The sequence below is a fragment of the Dioszegia hungarica genome, assembly GCF_025882075.1.
Source record: "Dioszegia hungarica strain PDD-24b-2 chromosome Unknown MKK02contig_7, whole genome shotgun sequence".
NCBI lineage: Eukaryota > Fungi > Basidiomycota > Tremellomycetes > Tremellales > Bulleribasidiaceae > Dioszegia > Dioszegia hungarica.
The window spans coordinates 401-25,726 of NW_026515769.1; the positions used below are offsets into that span (position 1 = coordinate 401).

At 56.9% G+C, this 25,326-nt stretch overlaps 9 protein-coding genes across 9 annotated transcripts; 4 read left to right on the forward strand and 5 right to left on the reverse strand.

The window, feature by feature from the left end:
• Positions 1-427: 427 nt before the first annotated feature.
• Positions 428-2,483, reverse strand: MKK02DRAFT_24172 (uncharacterized protein; the record flags this gene model as incomplete). The annotated part of the gene is made up of 8 exons (XM_053086851.1): positions 428-460; positions 522-610; positions 773-855; positions 908-999; positions 1,077-1,179; positions 1,313-1,399; positions 1,765-1,962; positions 2,251-2,483. 8 exons carry the CDS (start codon positions 2,481-2,483, stop codon positions 428-430), a joined length of 918 nt encoding a protein of 305 aa, XP_052946972.1.
• Positions 2,484-3,213: 730 nt separating this feature from the next.
• On the forward strand, positions 3,214-6,063 carry MKK02DRAFT_23746 (uncharacterized protein; the record flags this gene model as incomplete). The annotated part of the gene is made up of 8 exons (XM_053086777.1): positions 3,214-3,344; positions 3,392-3,452; positions 3,545-3,676; positions 3,743-3,769; positions 4,256-4,335; positions 4,405-4,615; positions 4,824-4,936; positions 5,361-6,063. 8 exons carry the CDS (start codon positions 3,214-3,216, stop codon positions 6,061-6,063), a joined length of 1,458 nt encoding a protein of 485 aa, XP_052946973.1.
• Positions 6,064-6,694: 631 nt separating this feature from the next.
• Positions 6,695-8,718, reverse strand: MKK02DRAFT_24379 (general substrate transporter; the record flags this gene model as incomplete). The annotated part of the gene is made up of 9 exons (XM_053086887.1): positions 6,695-6,879; positions 6,925-7,006; positions 7,051-7,378; positions 7,431-7,461; positions 7,526-7,947; positions 7,995-8,155; positions 8,198-8,359; positions 8,412-8,457; positions 8,501-8,718. The coding sequence occupies 9 exons, from the start codon at positions 8,716-8,718 to the stop codon at positions 6,695-6,697; spliced, it is 1,635 nt and encodes a 544-aa protein (XP_052946974.1).
• Positions 8,719-8,858: 140 nt separating this feature from the next.
• Positions 8,859-11,125, forward strand: MKK02DRAFT_43116 (uncharacterized protein; the record flags this gene model as incomplete). Its single annotated transcript, XM_053092280.1, has 13 exons — positions 8,859-8,910; positions 9,041-9,167; positions 9,214-9,360; positions 9,405-9,465; positions 9,513-9,528; positions 9,573-9,589; positions 9,648-9,785; positions 9,821-9,898; positions 9,931-10,108; positions 10,158-10,231; positions 10,275-10,326; positions 10,360-10,706; positions 10,742-11,125. The coding sequence occupies 13 exons, from the start codon at positions 8,859-8,861 to the stop codon at positions 11,123-11,125; spliced, it is 1,671 nt and encodes a 556-aa protein (XP_052946975.1).
• A 209-nt stretch (positions 11,126-11,334) lies between these two features.
• Positions 11,335-14,139, forward strand: MKK02DRAFT_43117 (uncharacterized protein; the record flags this gene model as incomplete). The annotated part of the gene is made up of 21 exons (XM_053092281.1): positions 11,335-11,344; positions 11,397-11,404; positions 11,438-11,565; positions 11,600-11,709; positions 11,746-12,136; positions 12,171-12,233; positions 12,266-12,333; positions 12,369-12,422; positions 12,457-12,522; positions 12,554-12,614; positions 12,649-12,763; positions 12,798-12,817; positions 12,852-12,991; positions 13,181-13,222; positions 13,266-13,290; positions 13,333-13,474; positions 13,509-13,530; positions 13,580-13,594; positions 13,629-13,748; positions 13,795-13,988; positions 14,023-14,139. 21 exons carry the CDS (start codon positions 11,335-11,337, stop codon positions 14,137-14,139), a joined length of 1,911 nt encoding a protein of 636 aa, XP_052946976.1.
• A 1,112-nt stretch (positions 14,140-15,251) lies between these two features.
• MKK02DRAFT_43118 (uncharacterized protein) lies at positions 15,252-17,723 on the reverse strand (the record flags this gene model as incomplete). The annotated part of the gene is made up of 8 exons (XM_053092282.1): positions 15,252-15,863; positions 15,908-16,053; positions 16,100-16,424; positions 16,468-16,540; positions 16,584-16,924; positions 16,968-17,001; positions 17,046-17,279; positions 17,329-17,723. 8 exons carry the CDS (start codon positions 17,721-17,723, stop codon positions 15,252-15,254), a joined length of 2,160 nt encoding a protein of 719 aa, XP_052946977.1.
• An 808-nt stretch (positions 17,724-18,531) lies between these two features.
• Positions 18,532-19,860, reverse strand: MKK02DRAFT_32096 (uncharacterized protein; the record flags this gene model as incomplete). The annotated part of the gene is made up of 5 exons (XM_053088449.1): positions 18,532-18,759; positions 18,783-19,060; positions 19,152-19,165; positions 19,203-19,414; positions 19,726-19,860. 5 exons carry the CDS (start codon positions 19,858-19,860, stop codon positions 18,532-18,534), a joined length of 867 nt encoding a protein of 288 aa, XP_052946978.1.
• A 1,043-nt stretch (positions 19,861-20,903) lies between these two features.
• On the forward strand, positions 20,904-21,754 carry MKK02DRAFT_32097 (uncharacterized protein; the record flags this gene model as incomplete). Its single annotated transcript, XM_053088450.1, has 4 exons — positions 20,904-21,006; positions 21,047-21,561; positions 21,611-21,696; positions 21,721-21,754. The coding sequence occupies 4 exons, from the start codon at positions 20,904-20,906 to the stop codon at positions 21,752-21,754; spliced, it is 738 nt and encodes a 245-aa protein (XP_052946979.1).
• Positions 21,755-22,026: 272 nt separating this feature from the next.
• Positions 22,027-22,524, reverse strand: MKK02DRAFT_24341 (uncharacterized protein; the record flags this gene model as incomplete). Its single annotated transcript, XM_053086882.1, has 1 exon — positions 22,027-22,524. The coding sequence occupies one exon, from the start codon at positions 22,522-22,524 to the stop codon at positions 22,027-22,029; it is 498 nt and encodes a 165-aa protein (XP_052946980.1).
• Between the last annotated feature and the right edge of the window lie 2,802 nt (positions 22,525-25,326).

Below are 25,326 nucleotides of genomic sequence, written 5' to 3' on the forward strand. Positions count from 1 at the left end.
CAGGGAACATAAAGAGCGGCAGACCCACCTAACCCCCTAACCCCTAAGGCCCCCTAACCCTAAGGCCCCCTAACCCCCAAAGCCCATCAAGACTCACGGTGTAGTAGTACATGATGGGCGGCTGAGTACTCTGCAGGTGCTTGAGTCATCGCTCTTCTGCCATAGCGATCAATCATTGACTGCAGAGGGAAGTGGAAGAAGACGGCTGGAGTTGCCGAGCTCGTAGATATCTGCCTTCCGACCAAGCCTGAAAGCTGTCTGTCGAGTGGGCACAGAGTGAGGCATCACCTGATATGACCTAGGAAGCCCGAGCCATCGATGAGTACAGCAGGCAAGCGTATTTACAGAACCATCATACGTTCCCAGTCATATCCACCATCATCTACTATATGGCTACACAGTTGCTTCGAGTCCTCTCATTTCTGGCCTAGTACGCAGCTCCGCCGTTGACGTGGAAGCACTGATGATATCAGTTCACTACTTCACCAAGACAAGTGTCAGAGGGTGCAGGTGCAGCTTACCTGAGCAGTAAAGTACGAGCTGTCGACGCTGGCGAGGAAGACAAAGGCGGTAGCAACCTCAACGGGCTGACCGGCTCGGCCGATGGGCGCTGTGAAGTCAGCTAGGTCTCGAGCAGAAGAGAAAGGGGCGAGGGGAGGAATCATTGTAGGGGTCGAGCGGTGGACAGAGGTGCGGGGTGGGCAAGCCGTCGAGGAGGGAATCAAACATGAGACAGGGAGGATGTCGGGGAGAACAGCGATGGAGAACGTACTGGATGGTCCAAAGTCCTCGAGCGAGTCCTTCCCCATGGTGGCGATGACCAGAGGCGTCCAGATGGGACCAGGGCAAACAGCGCTGAGGACTGTCAGCTGGCAGCTCCATGGTATACACAGATGACCAAGCTGACTTGACACGGATACCCTTCTCCTGCACGATCTGGTTCGACAGCCCTCGTGTGAAGGCGACGATGGCTCCCTTGGTAGCGGTGTAGTCGAGGAGCTAAGCGATCAGCTCGTCTATCAAACGCAAGGTGCACGCACGGCCGTACCCTAGCTGATGCAAGAGAGGAGACATACCTTGGGGTGACCCTTGAACGGGTTGATCGAGGCGTTGTTGATGATGCTGGCGCCCCAGGGCATGATCGGAATGAGGTTCTTGGTGAGGTAGAAGAAGGAGTGGCTGGGAAGTCAGCTCTACGCATGATCGATCTCAAGAAGTAGGAGCTCGGATGCTGAGGAGGAGTATATGCTATCGCCATGGGCATCGAGGTGAATGACCTGAAGTATACAGAGAGTGTGAGAGATGGACCTACATGTTGACGTCAAAGACGTGCCTCCACTGCTCGGACTCGAGATCAGCAATGGCGGGCACCTCGTTCTGGGTAGCATGGTTGTTCACCCTGGATAGTCAGCGCAAGGCCACAAGCTGGATCGAACCGGCCTCGCAGCACTCCAGGATAGCTCTCCCCCGCTCTGTTCCCCCTATCGTCTATACTGGCCAGAGCCAAGATTTGCGACCGATATCAACCGTCCCGCCTAGACTGCTTCCCCATAGTTCCTGTCTCTGACAGAGCCTACCGCATGACCCGGCAACCACATGCGAAGAGCCGCGCTCCGTCCCTCCTTCCGCCCTCCCACCACCATCATTTCACCTGCCTGCAGACTGCACTCCATCCGCTCGTGCCGCTCATCTCCCCGATCGTGCCCTGCCCCACCTTCACGCAATACCCGCCTTCTCTTCATCGTCAAGCAGCTTTGTACTCACAGAACATGCAGCTCTCCCTTGCTCCATTTCTTGACCTCCTCGACCATCTCCAGACACGCCGACTCAGTTGCCAGATCCTTGGCGTATAGCTCGACCGCAGCGTTCGGAGCGACCTTGGCAATGTACGCCTTGACGTTGTCGGCGTCGGTCTGCTCCTTGGGGTGGTAGTGGATGAAGAGGGAGGCTCCCTCGAGGGCACTGCTTAGTCAGCTAGAGTCTACGTGATGAGGGTGAGCGAGGGATGGGAGTAGATGAAGCGGGTCAGATGGGCGGGGAGGGTAGAAGCAAAAGGTTGAGTGATAAGGTGTCCGGCTGGAGCTCGAGCAGTGGTCGGAAAGCTTGTCTGCCTGACGCCATGGCGTCCATGATCTGCAGACTCTCCGCTCTCAAATGTAATCCTCTCAGACCAGTCCATACCCCTTGCTCATTCCACCCACCCACGCCGCTTCCCAAGCCTCACACATCCGTATCATCAAAACTACTCACTAGAGAATCGCGACCGCCCTGCCAATCCCACTGTCTCCACCCGTCACGACCGCCCTCTTGCCCTCGAGCTTGCCAGCCGCCTTGTACTTTGTCCCATCCGCCATGACATCGTCGAGCGGTGCGGGGTCCATCGGGTCTTGCTTCCCGGGCAGATCCTCCTGCCTTTGGTTGGCGATCTGCGGGGGCAGGTAGGAGGGACGGTACTGTTCGGGTACGGAGGATGGAGGCGACATATTTGATGTGTGTAAGTGGGTGAGTGAGTCAGGTAGGGTAAGTATGAATGGTATAGTATAGAGGCAGGAGGATAGAGTCGATGGACTTGGGCGAGGTTGAAGCTGACAGCTCCAAGGAATGATGACGTCGGTGGTCAGATATCCGGAATCCGGACAATAATCTGTCGGTAAAATCCGGACACTGGCTTGGCGGAGTGGCAGTTGGACGTGGCGGATATCGAGCTGTCAGCTGGGCTTTCGCTCCATGTCCATAGCAAGAGCGTATCTTGACAAGTACTGCTCGTCATTCGCGCTCGTGTATGATCTCCCCAGGACTACGAAGCTCGGCCTGGTACAGGCTCGATCTGCACGCCCAAATGTAGGCTCAGCTGGCCTTGCTCCTCGCGCATGCCCGCGCGGTGAGGCTGTACAAATGGAGCGCCAGTATTGCGTTCGCATCGGCCTACAGACAGTACAGCTAGGCACCAGTCGTGGTCAGAGCATTGTCCACGACCCCTGCAAGGTCATATACACTTGCCGCCGGTCTCTTCCCCGCCCCCGCTGTGGCCCCGGACTGCCCCTTGTATTTCCGGAATTCCGGAGCCGAAGCCGAAACTTCCCCGCGCGTCTCTTGGTCCCTGGCTTGTCCTCCATCCACGTCGTCCCCCTTCTACTCTTCATTCCTTTGTCTATCACTGATACCTTTACCTATACCTCCCATAGCGCCCCTTGCGCCGTCGTCAGGTTCAAGATGCCGCGTCCCAAAGAGCCGCTGCCTTCGCCTGATTTGCTCTCGCCATCGTCGCTCCCGACCGATCTGCCCAAAGTCGAAGTCTCGATGGTCGAAGCAGCCGATGTGACAGGTGTGACCTTCACTCCAGAGTGAGTTCTCTATGCATCATACGCAAGAGGCATCACTGACAGGTCAGTCTATGGATGCAGAGGCGACATTGGGCACTGGACGTGCTGCGAAGGGAAGGCGTACGATCCGTAAGTTTGACCTCTTTTTGTCTTGATCCGTAAGCTACAGGATTCTGTATCTTCCTATTTGGCATATTCTAGAGCCTGAGCTGATCAGATAGGTCCTAGACGTCGGTGCAGGCCCTGGAGCACTTCTCGAAACCCTCATCCAACCTCCAGCGACTATACAAGAAGCACCACTCCGCCGGCGAACGACCAAGAGCGGTACCCCGACGGGAGAGCCCAGCGTCGAGGTGGCTTCTATCGCTGCGGGTGTCGAAGGACTTGCTGTCGGTCAAGCGAAAGAGCCAGAATGGGAGGGAGAAGAGCCAGAGTTGTTCCTAAATGTGAGTTCAGCTGGGTGTAGGCGGAGGTCTTGGTGATTCTGGTCGGGCTCGAGTGGGTGGCTTTGTTGAGGGGGAACAACCTGACGCATGATGAAGGCGACGAGGAGCGTCCAGAGATGAGGCTGCGCTGTGAGGCCCGTGGCGTGACGGTGGGGGAATAGGAGCGACCAATACACCAAGGCGGTCGTAGGGAGTTAACAGTGATGGATGTGGTGCAGAGTATCCAGGTGAAGATGGTGGGGCGACGGGGGACCGCTGTCCGACTGATACTATCCCCTTCCTCTTTCGGACGCTGGCCATCTGTCACACCAGCCTGTCGCGGCTCCGACTCATCTTTCCTCGGCCGTCTCTTTCAATTGCTACATGCCCTCCCGCCGCCGTCTCCCTTCCTCTTCCTTCCTGCTGAACATGTTCATCCTCATTCCCTCCATCCGACAATGCAGTCCAAGCCAATCACACAGCTCCAGTACACAGCTGACACCTTAGCGTCTCGCGGCTCTCGACCCCGAACCCAGCGTCCTACCCTCAGCACTCTCGATCCTCGCCCCTCCAAACTCCACCTCAACGTCGACATCCGCCTCCCCTACCACCTCTACTTTCCCTTCCTCTTCGGCCTCGGCCACCGCGCAATCCAGCTCGGCGGCACCTACTAGAACTCGGCGTTTCTCTCCTTTGACCACTGAGCTCTGGCTGGGCGGGATCGAGTCGTACAATCAGCATCTGGAGGGGTATGAGGCAATGGTGGCGCTGGAGGTCATTGAGCACCTGGATCCGCTGGTGCTGAGCCGCTTTGGTGTGGTCTGTCTGGGGACGTATAGGCCGAGGCTGTTATTGATATCCACCCCGGTGAGTTGGTCAATCTGGAGTCAATACTATATCCGGGTATGAGGAGGATGCGCTCGGTTTCTGATACTCGGGCACTGTGGAGAAAAGGAAGGATTGGAGCGGGAGTAGCCAGGATAGGCTGCTGTACGGGGGGACTGGGCACCGGGCGAGATGCGAGTGGGGACTGGACGGGTCCCTCTCCCCAAGATCAAGCTGACTCTCTTACTAGAACTTCGACTTCAACGCCAAATTCCCGAGGCATGACGATCATGGAGATGGAGAGAACAACTTTGCGCGGAAGGGGTTCATTGATCCCACTGGAAGGACAGAGCGGGTGTTCCGGTGAGTCAGCTCGAGATTGTCAGATGGCCAAGGGGATTGAGAAAGAGGTAGCCGCTGAGCGCTGGGGCTGGGTCGGGGGTGAGGGTGGAGACATTGAAGGATGAGGATAGTCATACATGGGGAAGGATGGGATTGAGGTAGGGCAGAGGATGGAGAGGAAGGAGATTCACTCGGCCGTTCAAGCGAGCACGAGTGCGGAGTTTGCGGGGCGGCGTCGTGTGCGGCTTGGGCGGGGTAGGCACCTGCTCGGCAAGCACCTCCAAACTCTTAGGCAGCTGTATCTCTCTTCGTCCGACCCACTCTCACTCCAGCTTTGAAGACATCAGCTACAACCTCCTCATCCTCCTCTACCCCAGTCTTCCCGGCTGTACCTTTCCATACCTTGCTCGTCTCTTACTTCTGCCTGAATTGAGCTAATACTCAGTCACTCCGACCACAAGCTCGAAATGACCTCTGCCGAGTTCGCTTCCTGGGCCAACTCTGCCGCTCAAGATTGGGGCTACGAGGTCGAGCTCTCCGGCGTCGGTCTCTCCTCCTCCCCGTCCTACTATCCCTCCGACCACCACTTCTCCCCCAACGCTCCCATCTTCGCCAGCCAAGTCGCGCTCTTCCGTCTCGCCTCCGGTATCCCTATGCGCTCTCCCCGCTCTGTCCGATCTAGCGAACTACCATGGCTCAGCAAGGAGACGGCGCATCCGCACAAGCTCGTCGGGCGCTTCTTGCTTCCGAGCACCATCATGGCGGAAGCGGCGGGTCGGCATGGCAAGAAGGCGGGTGTCGAGGAGGTACAGGAACGAGTGAGAGCGCTCCTGACCGCGTGGAAGATCGGGGAGGTGAGCTTGGGGGAGCTCTGGGGAGACTCGGTGCTCGCTGCTGGTCTGTGCGGCGGGAGCAAGCGGTGGTTGGTGGGGTGTCTGGGCGGGTGGGGTGATCAGGTGTCCCTGCTGGAAGATGCGGCGGGAGAGGGGGAGTTTCATGTGGGATGGGATGATCCAGGTCGGGCAGGAAGGGGGATGACGGTCAGGTGGAATCAGTACAAGGCGGCAAAGACGGAGGAGGATGAGGGCAGGGGGATGAAGGAGCTGCCGCCAAGGGAAGAACCGAGTGAGAAGACGGGCGGGTGGTAGGAGATGCGAGAGGGATGGAAGAAGTAATCAACGTCGATGCATATGCGTATACATCTACAGACTGGGAGGCTGACATGTCGACCGACGAGTCGGACAGGTCGTAGGGGACATCAGTAGATGGGGCGCTATTGACAGTCCTGATGCGTCTGCAGCACAGCAATGTGCATACTAGCCAACTCATCTCTGGTGATTGACACACTGACGTGCACGATGACAGCTAGGTGATGATGTCTGGAAGGACTCGTCGACTCCGGCACATGGGGATGCCTGGAGCTGTTCGAGCTAAGGCAAGCGGCCAATCCATCTCCTGACACTGCTACGCGACTGATACTATCTAATTACATCTACGGCAAGACCGAACGAAGACCTATTGATATCGTACGACGCTGATGCTGACGCACGTTCTCAGATCAAGGAAGTCTATAGACACCCCATACAGCGACCGACACTGCCATCTGTCCCCTGCTACGTTGGTGTTACATGCCCCATGTCCCTATTCCCCTGCGGCAATGCGCGCCAAGAATAGCTGACCGTGTGGCATGATTCAACACCATACATTCGCAGACCCAAATAAAGCAACTAGCTACCTCCTGCTACAAGCGCCCCTCCTTTACCTGATGCCTACAATTGTCTAAGGCCTCAGCTCAGCGACGTGCTCCTGCTCGTCTAACTCCCGCTGAACCTCCGTCTTGTACCCCTTGAACTTGCGGAGATTGACTCGCGACTCGAACATCTCGTCAATCTCGGCGGGTGTGCGACGAGCGGTCTCGGGGATGATGAACCAGCTGACAGTGCAGACGATGACACCGGTGCAACCTGGAAGTCAGCTAAGAGTACTACGTCTGTAGTGAGGGTACTCACCGAAGAAGAAGCCGGTCTTGACACCCCACCCAGGGAAGCCAGATGTGGTACCCTTGAGCATATAAGGGGTGACAAAGGAGAACTGACGAATCAGCTGAGGCACTCTCACAGAATACGACTACTCACCATGATACTGAAGAAGTTCGGGAAGGCCAGACCCCACCCAGCCGACTTGGCTCGGAAGTCCTGCTTGGGGATCTCGGAGAGGTAGGCGTATCCGATGGCGCTACTGGAGGTGGTAGTGAAGGTGGCGAGGCAGGCAAAGAACACGAGGAGACTGCCGAGCTTTTCGTTACCCGCGACATCGTACATCCCGACGGCGCCCATACCAAAGTCGGCGAGGGTGGTGATCATGTAGCCGTATACAGTGAGAGGACGCCGACCCCAGTTGTCGACGAGGACCATGGTGAAGCACATTGAGAGGAGCTGACAGCACGAGAGGATGATGGTGACGCTGGAAAGTCAGCAATACTCGGGAGGATCATTAGATTCTTTCAGATGCTTACAGGAACGGGTCCTTGTTGCCTGCAATCTGGACTGTATGAGGTTAGCTGAGTCCAAATAGACGGTAACAGAGACCCCTTCCCACTGGAAAACTCACAGAAGTAGGTGGCGTAGTTGTTGAAGACTGACAGACCGACAAATTGTTGACACAGCTTGGGCCAGAGGGCGATAATGAGGCGTTTCCCGTTGAGGCCGCGGAAGATCATCTTGAGAGGGATAGGTCCGGTCTGCTGGGCGCGAGCACGCTGCTCGTCGATGGTGTTGCGCATGACGGCGAGCTCGACCTCGACGTCGTAGTCGGGAACGCCGCGCTTGAGCCGACCGAGGGACTTGCGGGCCTTGTCGATCTTGTCGTGCTGGACGAGCCACCAGGGAGACTCGGGGAGGACGAGGTAGATGATGGCCAGACCGCCGATCATGCCCCACTGGGTGTAGATGGCGAGACGGAAGTCGTAGGGGTTGGTGACGCCGAGTCGCTGGAGCGTGACGGCCGACATCAACTGTCCGGAGACGTACCAGCTAATCTTTTCAGCTACTGCCTCACCTCAAGTGGAAAGGCTACTCACAAGGTGTACGCCTCGGTAAAGAAGCCGCGGATCTGGGTGGGGGAGAGCTCATTGATGTAGAGGGGAAGAGTAGCCTGCATGGCCCCGATACCTGCGCCAGCAAGGATTTTGGCGCCCATCCATCCGACATTGGTAGTGACGAGTGATTCGGCGAGGACGGACTGCCGTGTCAGTGCATTCTAGGTGGAGATGGGTGGACCTACAGAGCAGAGGAGGACCCAGGTCAGCCACAAGGCAGGCCGACGGCCAAAGCGGTCGGTCAAGAAGACCATCGCGATTTGAGCGAGGCATTGGAACGTGCTCGACAAGCCTCCCCAGATGGATACCCATTGGGCGTCGAGTACGGTCGTGCCGGGAGGAGCGAACTGCCTGATCAGCACAGAGCGATGGCGATGTCTGCGCTGGCAGAAGACTCACCTGCTGGATGAAACCCTTGTTGGCGACGATTGAACCGTAAAAGGGCCTACGTTGTTAGCGCCATCACCGAGAATTGCGCAGCTCTTGACTCACCCTGGAACCCATCAAGCCCGGCGGAGAACGCAGCCAAGAAGCAGAAGAAGCCAATCCGCCTGAACCGCCATGCCGCTTGGAAGGGAGTGAGCTTGTCGACCGACTGGATTTGGATGTGCGAGTTGTCGAACGGCGCCACCTTCTCGCCCTCGTTAGAGTCCGCTCGACCGATGTCGGGGAGGTGCTGGATTTCGTTCTTGTCTTCTGACTGCATTTTGGCAAGATAAGAGTGGGGTAGACCGGAGCTCCATGAGGGGCTGTTCCAGTATATAAGGGGGTCCCCCTCCCTCCCACGGCGAAACGGGTCCGACAAGGGAGGTTGAGAAGGGGGTTGGCGGCAATCGCAACGGCAACATGGGCCGGCGGGAGGTCGGCGATCCGGACCCGAGATCTGCTAGCGGGTACGGTTAGTGCTCGGTCCGGCATGCGGTGCCGTACCGCCGACCAACTATTACCGCCGAACTCAGCGCGTCTGGCATCTTGCCTTCTCCAACATCACTGCATCGTCTCGCTCACTAGAGTACTCACCCCCATAGCCGATCCACACCCAGTCGACTTGACCGCGAAAAACTTCCTCGACGAGGCAGGCTTGACTGCCAGCCATAAGGCGCTGTTTAACTTGGGTATGGATATCCTCGACGCAAACTACCGGCCCCCTCTTCTGTGAGCAAGATCAGCGAGCGGAGACGAGCTGCAGCTGACACATTAGCTTCTCGTCCGCCAAGCTGTCCTCGTGGTATTCGGTCGGCCTTCTTGCTCGTGACCAGCCCGGTGATGTCGAGCGGGCAAAGAAGCTTCTCGCCAACTCGCTCCATCTCCAAGAGCTTGATTCGTCCTTCGAGCAGAACTATGGCTCGTGAGTTATGGCGCTTGGAAGGATGGAACGGGCTGACCTTTCAGATTCAAGAAGCATGCTGTACATCCCTGGTCATCAGGAAAGAACCCCTTGTGGGTGGGAGAGGTGAGTTGCATCCTATCGACGCCTCGAAGCCAGCGCTGACGGGCTAGATTTATGACTCTTATGGTGAGCAAGTCACGCTCGTCCAGGAGGCAGTAGCTGATGAGCAGATCCGAACAATGCGCAAGTCAAACACTCACGCCGAGCTGACATGTAGCCTCTTCTTCACGATGGCTGGAATGCAGGTTTTGGATCAATTCAGTGACAAGCTCGACTCGGACCTCATCGAGGGGATCAAGAAGGCTATGCACACCGCCTGCATCGGGAACGCCAAGCGCCATGGTGGCTGGCACGGGGATGACATGTGGCCTTCATACACCAACGTGAGTGCTACTGTGGCGTAGAAGCTGACGTTTAGCCGTGGTTCCTGCGCTGTGTCTGCAGTACCTACACTGGCCACATGATGGGCGACAAGCAACTCATCGAGCAAGCAGAGGTGAGTCTCTCACTGGACCAGGCTGATGTCAGGGCTGGGTACAAGAGGCAGTTGAGCTGTTCGACCGAGACGATACCCCTGGCGAGTTCAACAGCCCTACCTACGCCGGCGTCACCCTCATGGCGCTGGCTTTAGCCAAGTTTTGTCCGCCCGAATCCGCCATCAGCAAGGTCGCTCCGAGGCTCATGAAGGCGATCTGGGAGTCTCAAGGTCCGTTCTTCCTAAACATGACCGCACCGGGCTTTAGCTGATCAAGCAGCGGAAACGTACAACCCCTCGCTCAAGAATGTTGCTGGACCATGGGACCGGTCGTACGGATACTGCATGACCCAGGTGAGTCTGTAGGGCTTTGCACGAGAACATCGCTGATGATCAGTACTACGCCACCGTCGCAGCGAACATTGCATCGGTCGTAGGCATAGAAGATGGTGAGTTGCTCTCAAACCGAAGCTGATAGTCAGCGCCGATGCCCTCCCCCCTCAACGGCTCGGACCACTTCACCGACGCAGCTCTCATACCCATGCAGATGCTCACCGCGCCATATACGGAAGCCGACCTTTCGGATGAGACCCGCGCCAAGTTTAAGAAGCTATACGCTCCCCACATGTACACCCCTCGCTCGACATTCCCGCCACACGACCGCAAGCCTCGCCGATACACCTACTGGCTGGAAGAAGGGCTCTCAATCGGAGGCGTCGAGTTTGATGAGGATCGGATCGGCGGGCCAAAGGGGATTCCGGCGCAGTTCAACCCCGGTGTGATTCAGTGGGACTCGGGAAACCATGGCTCTGGTTGCGGTTGGATCTCGGTGAGTGCGTGTATGGCGTCAGAGCTAATGAGTAGGTCTGGCCCGAGAACGCTTGCACTTCCTTCATCGCTTCCAAGGACTCGCTCACCGTCCGCTACCTCACCCCTACCGATTTCCCAGGCAGTCCGACCTCCAATCGCGTCGCTATCCGCTTCGGCTGCCTCCCCGGCCTGCACCTGGATCACGAGTTCCTGGCCGACGGAAAGGCTTCCCTCCCGGGCCTGGACATCCATCTGAGCGGCAGCATCGTTGACAAGGGCGATCGCGCTGTCTCGTTCTCCCTGGCGCAGAAGATCCACGGTGCTTACTATTACGAGGTCGTCTACACCTTCCCCGACTCCCTTCGTGAGACTGAGGCGCCCACTTTGGTCATCGGAGTCACAAAGACCCAGCCTCCTGCCAGCTTGTTCTTGATGTAGTCCGTAGTAATAGAGCACAGTAGAGATGGATAGATGCATGATTCGCCTTGCCTTGACTCGTCTCTGAGCTCGACCTTGAAATTCCGGTCTTTTCCGGCCCGGACTTTACGAAGGCGGCCGGACAAGCCTGGAACTCAGATCTCAGAGCCAACTTGCCATCTGATAAGATACTTTTACACCTCTCAGCAGCTTGGCAAGCTACTCCCAGGATGGCATCCAGTCAGTCAAGCATGCTCTCTGAATGACGAACAAGACGCGCTGACCGACTCAGAGGCATGTGTAGGTTACCTTACTGACTCGACCTGACCTCAGGACCACTGCTACAAAGCCAAAGTCAAATGCGTCGACCGCGAGAACCCGCCGTGCGAGCGATGCAGGGATAGTGGCGCAGACTGTACCTTCGACGGGAGGCGGAGCTCCAAGATGGCAGAGATGGAGAAGTAGGTCCCTCCAAGAGGATGCAGCTGACAGAAGACGGATCGCAAGTATAGAAGGCCAGTTCACTGCTATCAATGCGCAGCTCGGCAGCATCAGCGCTATACTAGCGGGGCGAGCTCCTCAGAACCCCTCCCCTTTGGCAACTGGTGGGTATTGTCTGCGGTCAGAGCTGAAATGCGCAGATACTAGCGGCCGCCATCTGCCCTCGCCGAATGTCGGCACCGTGGTTTCAGGCCGTTCCGACATTGGCGATAATAGGCGCCCGGCTTCGTCCCAGTCGGGGAGCTCTACGGACGATCCGGTACACGACGACCCGCTAGACGACACTGTACCTCGTCTTGCCCCGCTCGACGTCGTCATATCTCGCGCTACAGCATCATCGGTCCGGCTCAATAAGAGGAAGGCTGCTCATTTCGACGAAGCGGATTCTGAGCGACACCGGCGGGGACCAGATGGCGGGCCATCGTTCCATCCAGCTCCTGGGGAAATGCCCCCGCCTTCGAGCTACTCGTCTGAGGATCCGATCCTCCGCGGCATCTGCACAGAAAGCCAGAGTCGGCGGTACTTTGAAAGGTGAGCTGGTATCGCTGAGCTAGCTGATCAAGAGGTACTTTGTCTCTTCTCATATTACTCTGCCGGTCTTTGACGCAGCACAAGATACATGGGCCTCGTGAGTCAGATCCCCGGGCGAGCTGATGGCAGAATACGATCGAAATCCGCTCTCGCGTTTACTGTCATTTTGACTATTGGATTTGCTCAGGACGGTGATGGTATGTCGTGGTATCTGGTAGCGCTAATAGAGCAGACTTTGACAGTGTAGACGTGGTCCATCGTCTGCACGACCATGTCTCGCATCTCGGTAGGTCGGACGATAGCCCAAGCTCACCTTGCAGCCAAGAGTTGCGCCTTTTCGACCGCATCGGACCAATTCGACGAACGTCTGACGGTACAAGCACTCGGTAAGTGGAACGCAGAGTGGACTGACTGTAGTCCTTATATCTGCATGGCGCGATGATGGATGGAGGTGGATGGGCATGGCACTGCGGATAGCGTGAGTGAAGACTTAGGCAGCGCGCTGATAACAGTCTCGAGCTCAACCTTCAACACTGTCTGCCCCAGCTACTCGCTGTATCTTCCAATAGCGGGCGGGATCTCCAGTCGGAACGTCGACTGGTCGAGGGGGCGAGGATATGGCTTGCAGTGAGTGCTAACGGCAATACCAGCTGACAAGCAGGTCTGCAAAATGGAGTATGAGTAGGTGCATGATGTCGCCCAGGACTGACCGCAGAATGTGCTTCAACCACGGACGACCACTTCTTATCGGTGACGAGCCGTGTATACGCTTAGGGCGTCAATTCCTTGATCACCCGCTCAGCAATCTTGGGGACAGTCGGCTTGTCGCAGCTTGCGAATTGCTACAGCGCAGACGTGAGTACCACAGAAGGTGTCCGCTGATGAGCAGAAAGACGTCATTTGACAATAGCGCCGACTCCGCCGCCGACCCTATAGGACCTCATCGCTCGAGCAAGCAGCGACTTTGAGATCGTTACCATCTGGCGAACGGAATGGACTGCGTTCTATGGTAGGTACCTACCAGTAATACTGCTGACCTGCTAGACCGGCAAAACGTACCGCCGGGCGATTATATCAGAGACATACGTGAGTCTTCAAGCTGCTGCTCAAGATTAAGCTCACTTGGCAGTGATTACCGCGAGTAACCACGTAGTGTAAGTCATCGAGTTGAGGACAGGGCGATCGCTGACTGCCAGCCTGACTGCTCACTTTCCCCTCCTGGCGGGTATCAACCAGCGGCAAGATGTCGCTCAGCTTCAAGGATACAGAGCTCAGGCTTTCCAAAGAGCGATGACTGCTGCGACGTCCTTACTGCATATGGCTATACACAGCCAAGGGGTGAGTCCCATCTTGAACCATGCTGATTCTATAGTACAAGTCTCATTTTGCCTCTTGTGAGTGTTCCTTGGGCTACGTGTGCTAGAATGTGCGCTGACTTCCTAGCTACCTCCACAACACGTTCGTATGAGAGTTGCTACTTGGCTGATCGTAGACGTCGGAATCGTATTTGCTGCCCGTATGGTCATCAGGTTTGCACGGCTCGCTCCTGAGCAGCTCGATCTCCGACAGGTCAATCGTGACCTTGAGGCGCTCATGGAGATGTTCAGAACGGGTGAGTTTCACACTCCGTCTGTGCAGGTACAAAGCTGATGCGGCAGCTTCAAGCGGCAGGCTGTTCCAGCAGATCAAGCAGACACTGGGTCGAGCCCGCCGAGACCACCATCTTCCGCCTATCTCTCAGGTGGGCTCTCCGCAGCCCCAGTCAATCGCATTGACAGCTACCGGGCCATTCCAGCCCGGCTCGGGGGTCTTGGGAGACCTGTTTGACCATTCCCTACCACTGCAGAATCTTGTAAGTCAAAGCTCCAGCCGAAGTTGAAACGCAGGAAACCAACATGAATTGGTTGGATAACGACCTGTTCAACTATGTCGCCCAAGATCCGACCGACTGGAGCTTCCTCTTCGACTCGATGGTGGATGGTCCGCCGAATATGCTCCGGTGAAAAGTGCGGGAGCAGGGATGTGGCGTGAGTATCAGAGGGTCTCAACAAGACATGCACATTTAGGAAGTTATGGTATGATACTCTCACGATATTGACTCTGATATCCACTGATCTTTGCTCGGCGGATTGCTCCGTTCGCTTTTATGCGTATGCCCTTGTACATGCTTCAGCGCTATACTGACTAGTAACTACTCAAGCATCAACCTTGCCCGGCCAGCCGAGCGTAACTTGGGAGGCAGTCAAGGCAGCTTTGTGAACACTCAGGGGTCTCCGGCGGCACGAAACGGTTACAAGAGCTGAAAGGAGGGCACGATCTACGTCGAGTATACACTCATATGCAACTACTCGCTGAAGCCTGAAATCAGGCAAAAAGGGGGTATCTGAAAGGACAGTCAAGCGTAACGACAAGCTTGACGGCTTGAGGGCGTTGCCTATCCCAACAGCGGGCTTTTTCCCATATTCGTCCTCATACATATCACGCTCTTCTCTTACCTTCAACCAGGCTCCAATTATCCGAGCATACCCACTCTCCAACCATTTCATCTCATACCAGTACTCGAACATGCCGTCCAAAGCTGCAGCTCGCCTTCCCGGCGAATACACCTTTCTCTCCGAATGGAGGCCGGACGGTCGGTCCTTCTTGACCGCCACCACGACCCTGCCTGGCATGACAAAGTCCAGATTCCCCTGGTATCGCCGCACTCACAGATGCAACATCGCGGGACCGCTTTTTCTTGCTATCAAAGTCGTCCAGGCCAAGCCTGAAGGGAGTCTCGACGGATCTTTGTCGGAAGAGGAGTTGAAGAGGTTCGTCAAAGTGGATGGCTTCTGGGTTGCCCTGCGTTTGGGACAGCAGTGGTGAGGCGGTCGAGATTGTCCTCGCAACCGAGCCTGATCAGATCACTGGTCTCACAGAGTATGCGTAGATCATGCATTGATTGAGTCTGACGCGTATAGCTGACCATGGTGTTTGCCTTTGCCCTCGCCAGTCTGTCACGGCGAGAGGTACTTTTGCATCTATGCACATCTATCATGACCTAGTGTATGTGAAACTCTAACGAGACCTCTCAATCCTGACGAACCCACCCGATCCTGACCGACGCCTTCCCCACTTACAAAGCCCGAGCAAGCACCGGCCCGTTGGCATCAATAGGCACCGGCATACCCACCGCCCCCTTGTGCCCGACCATGACGGGCTTGCGCGCATCGATGGGTACCGGCATACCGACCACCTCCTCCCTGCCCGCCTTGTACGCCACCGGCTGCGCCTTCTTGCCCGCGCCCGAAAGGGTCATGTACGCCATGACCAAGTTGAGGAGGATGATGGGTGCGGTCCAGCCGTATGACCCCAACAGACCGTTGGATTTGGCTGAGAGGGGCGAGTACTTCTCCCAACCCTGAGCCCCCTCGAGACCGTACGACGGCAAGTAGCGCGCGACGTGCGACTCGAGACCGAGGAACTTGATGATGGCCGGAAGGGTGATGAGGCCGGTCGCGAGCGCGGCGATGGCGAGGATGCTCGAAGCGATGAGGGCGCCAGTGACGAAGGGTGCGAGGCCGAGGACGGTGCGCTCAAAGTAGTGGATGAGGTTCTGGGAGCGGGGGCGGTCCAGGTCCGAGGTTGCCACGGGGGGCTTGGCGGTGTACGTGGAGGGGAGGTTGATGCCACTGTCGCGCATGATGGTCTCGGCGCAGAGCTTGGAGCCGGCGATAGCGATGGGCACCTGATCGTCAGCTCAGTCATGATTCAGAATGACAGGGAACCTACTCCGGTACCGGGGTGAGCGGACGCGCCGACAAAGTACGCGCCGGAGAGCTTGGGGTGGCGGGACTGGTGACGGAATGACAAGACGTTGAAGAAGTCGTGGGTGATACCGAGGATGGAACCGTGGGTGAGGTTGAACTTCTCCCTCCCTGATGAATCAGCTCTGCCAAATTTCTCCCGCCTGGAGCAACTCACAAGTCAAAGGGGTGTTGACCTCCTCCCAAAGAATCATATCCTTCAGACCCGTGATCCCCAACCTCTCCTCGACAATCTCAATGATCTGCTTCCTGGCGCGCTCGACGAGTCCGGGCCAGTCCTGGTCCGCTCCCTCGTCGTCGGGGTCGGAACCCTTCTTGCCGGGCGAGAGGTGACCGACGGGGACGAGCACGACGAGCGAGTCCTTGCCCTCGGGCGCGGCCGTGGGGTCGATACGCGAGGGAACGTTGATGTAGAACGAGGGCTCGCGGGGCATGGAGCGGTCTCGGAAGATATCGTCGAATGAGGCCTTGTACTCCTCGGCCTGTATGTCAGCTTTGCTCTAGTCAGCATGGGGTGGTACACACCAGGAAGATATTGTGGCCCTTGAGGTCATCGAGCTTGCGGTCCATAGCCCAGTAGAAGGAGATGGAAGAGCACCTGATTATCAGCTTTACCCCTGTGTGAGTGCAACGAGACTTACGAGTGGGGCTTCTGCACCAAGCTGTTCGCCTTCTTGGGGTCGAGCAACTCTTTCTTGCTCACCGGGGTACCGTTCGAGTTGGCATCGGCAAGGGTCTTACCGGTCCCCTCCTCGCCCTCCTTGACAAAGAGGTTGTTGTACGACCAGGTGAGGTCTGAGTTGACGACGACAACGTCGGCATTGTGCTTTTGACCGTTGACGAGGAGGACACCGGTAGCCTTGTTGTTCGAGTCGTAGGTGACGCACTTGACGGGAGTGGAGAGGTGGAACTTGGCGCCGTTCTTCTCGGCGATGCGCTTGACGGAGGCGGGGACCTGGTAGAAACCGCCCTTGGGGTACCACTGGAACGTCAGCTGAGCTCATAAGGGCATGGGATGGACTCACAATACCCTCACAGGTCTCGGACCACTGGAGGAGACTAAAGAGTCAGCGGTATCTCAGTGTTAGAGCGGGTTGACTTACGAGTAGGTTCCTGGCGCGTCGAAAGGCGAGCTCCCGAGGTACATCGATGCAAAGCTGAACGCCCGCCTCATCCGCTCCGTCTTGAACCACCTGGCACACCGACCGTAGACAGTGGCGAAAGGGTGGAGATCGAGGACGTGCATGAAGAATTTGGGGCGGAGGATCGAGAAGATCGAGGGGAAGTTCTTGCCGAGAACTTGATCGTAAGATACCTCGCCGTGCTTACGGGCCTCACTACCGAGTCAGCTCAGATCGACACTCAGATGGCAAGGCTAGTACTCACGCAAGGAACCCCTCCAATCGCTTAGCTCCACCTGGACCGTCCCACTTCTCCGCCTCCTGCTCCATCTGAGCCCGATTGCTCGTAAGCATGATCTTCTCGCCATCGTGGTAGTGGATGATGTAGTTGGGGTTGCACTGGATCAACTCGATGTGGTCCTCGAGCTTCTCGCCGAGGTCGTTGTAGAGCTGGTGGAAGAGTGGAGGGAGAAGGAGGAGGGATGGGCCTTGATCGAAGCGATACCCTTCGTGGTGGATGAGCGAGCATCGGCCGCCTGCAAACTCGTTCTTTTCGTAAACGGTCACTTGGTAGCCAGCGTGAGCGAGACGAGCTGCGGTAGCGATACCTCCTACACCTGCTCCGATAACGATAGCTGTGGGCTTGGTCTGGGTGGACATGGTGTATAGGGAGATGAAGGGTGGAAGAGAGACAACAAGATAGGCCTTTCGAAAAGTCAGCCACATCATGCATCAGCGCCGCGGCGATGATGACGGCATCCAAGCCGTGCCTGAGGATCGCCGATGCCCGAACTGCCGATCTAGATCGGGAACAGCTTGTGGCGGAGGGTGTGGCACCTCATCCTTCACCGCTGTAGCTGACTGATGTACCCAGCGAGTACCTGGCCATGAGATATGAGGCTGAGGTTACATACTGGTGTGAATCTCATGCTGGATACTTGTGAACTGGCCCCAAATGGCGCGTATGCCCGGGTGGCAAAGCGGGGTCGGATGTGGCAAACGCTGCTCTACCTAGCTTCCGGTATGTAGCGGTACTACGAACAGACAGCTGATGACTGCAAGCAAGGCTTGAAAGTCCAGACGAGCCGAGGGCTAAGCCATGTACCTACCTGCATCTCAGCCTCAACTTGGTGTAAGCCTATTGATCATACCCCTCACCGCCGAGAGTGGTACACGCCGGGAACTCTACCTTTGACCGCAGGCTCCAGGTTATATGCCTCGCTTATTCTGATCGCGCTCTCACCATGTCACGCTATTGGCCTTCCATTGCGACCCATTCAAGTACTGCCCAGCTCCAAAGCCTCGCGCCGCGCTGCAGTCTACTTATGGCTGACAGATATACTCTCTCATTTCCCCCTCGCATTTGCTGCGCATCCTCAAGTCTTCCGGTCATTATCATTATCTTCAAGCCCCCTTCGACGTACCGCGTTAGTGCAGGTCAGCCTGCTCCTCAGACGATATGCCACTCTCAGGCCGCTCCGGACACGAGGTATTCCTTACGCCTACCACCCCTGCAGCCAGCACATCCGTCACTACCACTGCGGCAGTACACCCCCCGGCCAGCGGGTCTGGGTACGAGTTGGTATTCACCACCCGCACTGAGCATGCTCCTACTGCTGTCGCCGGCCCCTCGACCACTGTCAGCACCGTAGACGTAAGCTACTAGGTGAGGGATGATCTCTGGCCCCCTTTCGAGCTGGAGTTCACCATTCCGCTCACTGAGACCGCTTCGAATGCAAGCGGAAGTGTCCGGTCGAGCGTGCCCGATACTGCAACGGCCACCCAGACTCTACCGCCCGGTACTGCCACGGTCAAGGCGAACATCTTCACCACGCGGATGGAGTCCAAGGCTGGCCGGATGAGCCCCGAGACCACTGTTGCCCCTACCAGGGACGAGATCAAGGTTCTGATAGAGTCTGAGCTGAAAGGATAATACGGAGATCTGGTCAGATTGAGGTGCCTGACGGTGGAAGAGTTCCTGCCTGCGCCCGATATGCCTGCGCTCGATAGCCCTTCGGAATCGGACTAGGCAGCTGTGTCTCCATCATGCATACTATGACTTTGTGGCTGGTCTCAATTGTTACTGACCGGACCGATACGAGCTGGTCCATCAAGACAATCCAGGTCGATCGGACGCACTCAACTGCTAGAACATTTTGGGGACGACTCAGCGCGTTTGCTGCCCGCTTTCTGGTGAGAGTGCGGTGGCACATCGCACGCCAGGTCCCGGTCTCCTGCGAGTACCACAAAGTGCACCTCGTCCTTTGTGCTTCTTGCAGGCCATTGTCTCTAGCGAGGCCTTCCGTGACGCCATTCAAGACTCGACTGTCCAGGTTTGATTGTCCGACAACCTGTCGAATCCCCTCTGCTCTCGGTACAGATGTATGAAGAAACCTGACGCTCCGACCCATCCGCTTCATACATCAGTCTTGAAGCCAAAAGCAACTCCGAGCAGAATCAACTCTCATACAAGTCACCATACCACCGAATCAAGCAAGCCCTCTCTCCCGACCTGTAGCTAGCTGCTATTTTCGACTTGGCACGCCCCTCACACGTTGCTTGACATACCCGGTCAAATACTCTACCTATCAAACCCTCTCGTCTTTCCCCAATGAGCAGACTTCCCACCATTGCCCCGGTCACTACTGGCAACGTGACCTACTGGACATTCGAAAGCACCGATGGTACCGGATCCACTGATCTCGGGCTGGAGTTCAGCTCTCAAAGCGGTGCGATTCTCCCTCCTGGACTCGACTATGTCAAGCGCAATGCCATCACTGAGTGGGGCAAAACTCATACATCCTCAACCACGGTCTCCACGTCGACCGGAGGTCTCACGCACTCAGCGATGAAGTCACAGGTCAAGGATGTAGTCGAGGCTGCACTGATTGAGAGATTTCGAGGGGGGGTCAAGCTGGGCGAGATGTTCCCTGCGGACGGACGGCCGGCTCCTGACTCTCAAGCGGCTCTTGTTTCCTGTTCGTAGTCAGCTATCATGTCATGCATATACTAGCTTGCTCTCACTGGTGCATATCCTTTGTGTTGCTTTAAGCGACACTGTCGCACATATCACAGGCCTTCCTGACTCTGCGTTGCAAACGGCGAGTCATCCGTCGTGGCTTCCTATTGCGCAATCCGCAGAGACACGAAGGCGAATGTGTGTGACTCGGCTTCCGTTGTGGTGAAAAAGGGTGGAAGCTGGATCGATGGCAAGCGAAAGAGAGGAAATCGAGGTGAACTAGGGAGGACTAGCGCACAGGGGAGGGGTATGAGAGTGATACGAGGAGTGTGCCGAACCGTATAGACGTCGATGGGAGTAGCAACGAGTGTCGATAGGTCAAGCTGTAGGTGGACAGAGCAAGAGCTACATGAACATGTATGTGGCTAGTGCTATGTACGGTGATTGACGATCTATCCAACGCTTAGCCATCCATGGCTCTCGTTGTTAAGTTTTCAAGAGCAGACTGGGGATGCATACGACTCGTTTGGCTCTTCTTATATATTCCAGACCTATCGATAGCTAACCTATCAAGCTACCGATACCTAGCGACCTACTGATAGCCTATCGATAGCTAACCTATCGATAGCCCTAAGCTATCAACCTAGCGATAGCTAACCTATCGCTAGCTATATTGCCTATCGCTTCGATAGTCCACTGACAGCTACCACTTCCGGTATGCCAAGCTGATGAGCCTTATCATGCGCTAACTTTAACACTCCCTCTCGAGTCACATGCTCCCATGCCTCCCAGGGCTATATAACCCCTGATGTGTCCCTGTGTTTTTCCCTCAAACACATCGTCATCTTCCATCACCCCTGATCCACGCCAACACACACAACATGTCTCTTTACCAACAAGATCCCACCCTCGGCAGTCTCACTGTTGGTGAGATCGATGCGGCTTTCGCGGATTCCGGCTTTCGCGACGGACTTCCAGGCCCTCGTACGTAATGGTCTCGGTTATTGCAGGTTATTGCTTTTAGCTGATCCGCAGCTCGCCGAATGTGGAGTTGACTCAACCTCCACCGCCCCTCCGTCCGAGGCGCCCACTCAGCCGCACTCTTGGCCGTCCAACGGTTCATCTTCATCTTATCCTTCCTTCATCCACCCAGAGGCCTCTCACTTCGACTTTGACTTCAACTTCAATGTCGATCCGTCTGGTCCCCCTTTCAACTTGTCGGTGCCCGTCTCGCCTTTGTCATTCGTTCCGGAACTCCCGGAGGTCCCGGTTCCGGACACAGCGTCCAACGCCTCTTGGATCAATGTCCTGAAGAACATTGATCCGAGACTCCTTCGACAGGCCTTGTCTATCACCGACTCATCCGAGTCTACCCTCCAGGCGGTGATCATCGCCGATCCACTCGGTCCTAGCTTTGCTCCGCCCCAGGCGTCCGCATTTGTTCCGCACGGACCGCCGCAGGTTCCCATCTCCGTTTTCTCCTCGTCGGCTTCTAGTGTTTCTACTAGCTCGTCCTCCAAGGCTCGCGTTCCTCTCGGGGTAAGTCCCTCATGTCCCTCGTCTGATCTTATGCTGACTTGTCCGGGAGCGACGCAAGGGCAATGTCACGCAGATCTACGCGGAGGGGAAGAGGATGGAGAAGGGTTGCACTCTCTGTGTGGCCGCCGGGGACCCGTGTGTTCGACACTGAAGTTGAAGTCAAAGTCGAAGTGAGAGGCCTCTGGGTGGATGAAGGAAGGATAAGATGAAGATGAACCGTTGGACGGTGTCACAGGAAGAGGCGACGAGGATGAGGGATGACTGCGCGGCGATAGTACTAAGGTACATGAAATGCTAATGAGGATATATAAAAGCGGATGAGGGAAGAAGAGATGTGGCCAGCGATGTGAAAAGCAGTCGCGGTCAGGGATCAGGGTTCCGGGGTTTGGGGGTTATACAAAGTAAATATAAAAGGCCGTGCGTGTGGCATTCCCTTGTCCAGGTGACATAAGACCCTTCTCCCATCTACGCCTGACGCCTGGTTGTGTGTGTTTCCTTGGTGGGATTTTCCGCGCGGAAGTGTTCGACCAGGGTGTCGTCGGGGTGGAACTCGGAGGCTCGGACCCATTCGCGGTCCTCGGGGCCGTAGCCCTCCCATTCAACTAAGTAGAACAGCTTGCGTCTCTTGCGTGCGGAATCGAGGATCTTACTCACAAGATACGCGTTACTGTCCACTAACTCGGGAGGGGGGCGATCCAGCGTGGGCCGATGTGGGAATGACTCTGGGTCGACGTAAGGGCGGAGACGGTCGACGTGGAATACATCGTGGCGAGAGGAGTTGGGGATATGGACGCGGAAGTTGACCGGGCCTAATTGGGCAGTGACGGTGTATGGGCCGATGAAGCGGAAGGCGAGTTTTTTGGATTTTTGGGAGGTGTCGATATGTTCTGCATTTATCAGCACTTGGTCCCCAGCATGAATAGGAGGAGCGGGAGAGGTGCGGCTGTCCGACAGCCCAAGCATCCGACGCCGAGCAACTTCGATATGCCCCTTGGCAGCCAAGCGGGCCTCGTGGACGACTCCGACGAAATGGGCGGCATCCGGGACGGTAGCGGTGGGCGCCTGCGCGGGGTCGAGCTCGGTCCGGGGGTGGTAGCCGTGGTTGAGGTAGAAGGGCGAGTGACGAGTAGCCGTGTGGACGGAGTTGTTGTAACCGAACTGGACCGCGTCGAGCTTGGGCCCCGCCCAATCGTCCTGTTGGTAGTTGATCGAGATGCGGAGCATGTGTTCGACCGACTGATTGACCCGCTCCGTCTGGCCGTCCGTCTGGGGGTGGTACGCCGTCGATAGCTTGCGCTTGATGCCGAGTTGCCTGCACACCTCGCCCCACCACTCCGACGAGAAGGTAGCACCGCGGTCCGAAACGAGGTCATCGGGTAGACCGTACTCGCGGAAAACGTAATGGATGAATTGGGTAGCGAGTTGACGAGCCGTATCGGTTTGGCGAGTGGGAATGAGGATGATGGCCTTGGTGAAACGATCGGTGACGACGAGGATCATGTCGAAACCGTCCGCGGACCGTGGTAGAGGACCGATGTGATCCCAAGCGATGGACCGCCAAGGACCCCGGGCGACGGGTAGAGGGACGAGGGGACCGTGCGGGTGTGTCCGTTGCGGCTTGGAAGCTTGACACTCTGCGCAGGACTCACAGTACCTCCTGCACGTCTCATCCAGCCCTGGCCAATTGTAACTCCTCTTGACCAACTCCGCCGTCTTATCCCGACCGCCATGACCGACTATGAGCGAGTCGTGCGCCAAGCGTAACACCTCCGTCCTGAGCGGTCCGTCGGGGACGTACTGCTTGTTGCGATAGAGGATGCCGCGGACGCCGTCGGACGGGAGGAACCAGCGAGGTAGAGGAGAGGGTCTTTATGAAGGCATGGGGGGAGGTCAACACGGCGGCGCAGGCGAACGAGGCGTTGCTCAAGTGCAAGCAGACTAACAGCAATATAGACTCCCACCTGGCCAACTTCAACCGCATGCTCGCTCGCTGCGCAGACCCTCCCCTCGGCCCCTTCATCTGCTCCATCTTCATCAACTCCCTCCTCCCCGCCGAAGCCAAATTCCTCGCTTACAACACCACCCTCTCCCACGGCGTCAAATACCAGTGGTCCAATCTCGACTCGCTCCAAGAGTTCGCGGCGGAAGTGCTCCCCTGCCCCCCTTCTCTCAAAGGGGGGTTGGCGGTGCACAAGGTGTCGGTGGACGGAGGGGAAAGGAAGATGACGGGGGACGAGGCTCAGAAGAAGGGGTTGTGCAGGTACTGCAAGAAGGATAAGGACGGTTGTCCAGCGGCGGGTCGGGAGGACGTTGAGGGTTGCGTAGAGTTTGCGGGGAGGAACAGGAAGGCGGGAGGGGAGGGACAGGAGGCTTTAAATGTTTGAGCTCGCGGTTTCACGCGTCTGCGAGCGCTATGCAAAATTTCTCTAAGCCGTGTCCCATTCCCCCTTTGCTTTCTCGTTCTCTTCTCCCAACTCCCACCCCCCTTCTCCCCGTCCCCGCTCCCACTCTCGCTTCTACTGTGCTGCAGATCAGGTCGCTGACTGTTCCAGTCTCCCAACTCATCGCCCTACCCGTCGCCATCGAGCACCGAGGTCGCCTTCACGACGTCCAGGCCTTACTCGACAGCGGGGCGTGCTCATCCTTTCTCAACTCTCGGCTCGTCCGCCAGCTCGGCCTCCCGCTCATCCGACTGGATCAAGACTTGCCGCTCCGCCTCATCGACGACACTTCGGCTACCCTCCCGCCGGTCACCCACTATGTCTCCGTGTGGCATTCCCTTGTCCAGGTGACATACGGCCAAGAGTGCGGCTGAGTGGGCGCCTCGGACGGAGGGGCGGTGGAGGTTGAGTCAACTCCACATTCGGCGAGCTCTCGTCAGCCTCGCCTGTGTGCTGTGCACGGACCTCCTCATTCCTCGTTGTGTGGCGGAATTGTATCAAGCCTGCGCTTTCCCCACACCGTCCTCGCTAACCATCATCCCATACCTATATGAGGTCCGCGCTCTCCAGTGTCGGATACACAGACGTTTTCCAGCTTCCCCAGTCTTGATCCACCTTACACGTTACGTCCCTCACTGGACGAACCGGTCGCGAGGTCTTTGCCACCCCGACTGTCGCCACTACCACTGCCAATACGTTTGACGCCACATACTGGATCATGCCCGTCTCCTACCCTCCGTTCGATGTGGAGATCACCGCGCGGAGCACTGCCATTACCCAGGCCGGACTCGATGCAGTGAAGGACGGTGTGCGATCAGAGTGGATGAGCAGCCCGGCTGGCTCGAAGAGTCCCGAGTTCACAGTCCCTCCTACCAAGCCGGAAGTTCGCACGCTGGTGGAGGGGCAATTGAGGAAGACTTTTGGGCAGGGAGCCAAGCTGGTCGTTCTCACGCCTGCGGACTACACTTGACTGGCCTAGGCCCAGGCCTCGAGGAGCAGCCCGGCAGATGTAGCTAGTCTAGTGTGGCGTTCCCTCCATAGACTCGTAGACGGCTCTCGGTGTGGCGTGCGCCCATGTATCTTCCACCTACACTCTCACCTGTACTCTACATCATAGCGACTTGGCCCATCATCTAGCCATAGCAAGTTGCAAGCCCTGCGCACCCGACTCGTGCAGTTCCCTCTTGCGTCGCATGCCTCGACAAGCATGGCACATGCGGTCGATCACGGAAGCGCGATACTCCGTACACTATCTCGTCATTTGTACAGCCTCTCGCGGCATCTATACTGTACAATACCGACGTCTATACGGTACAATACCACC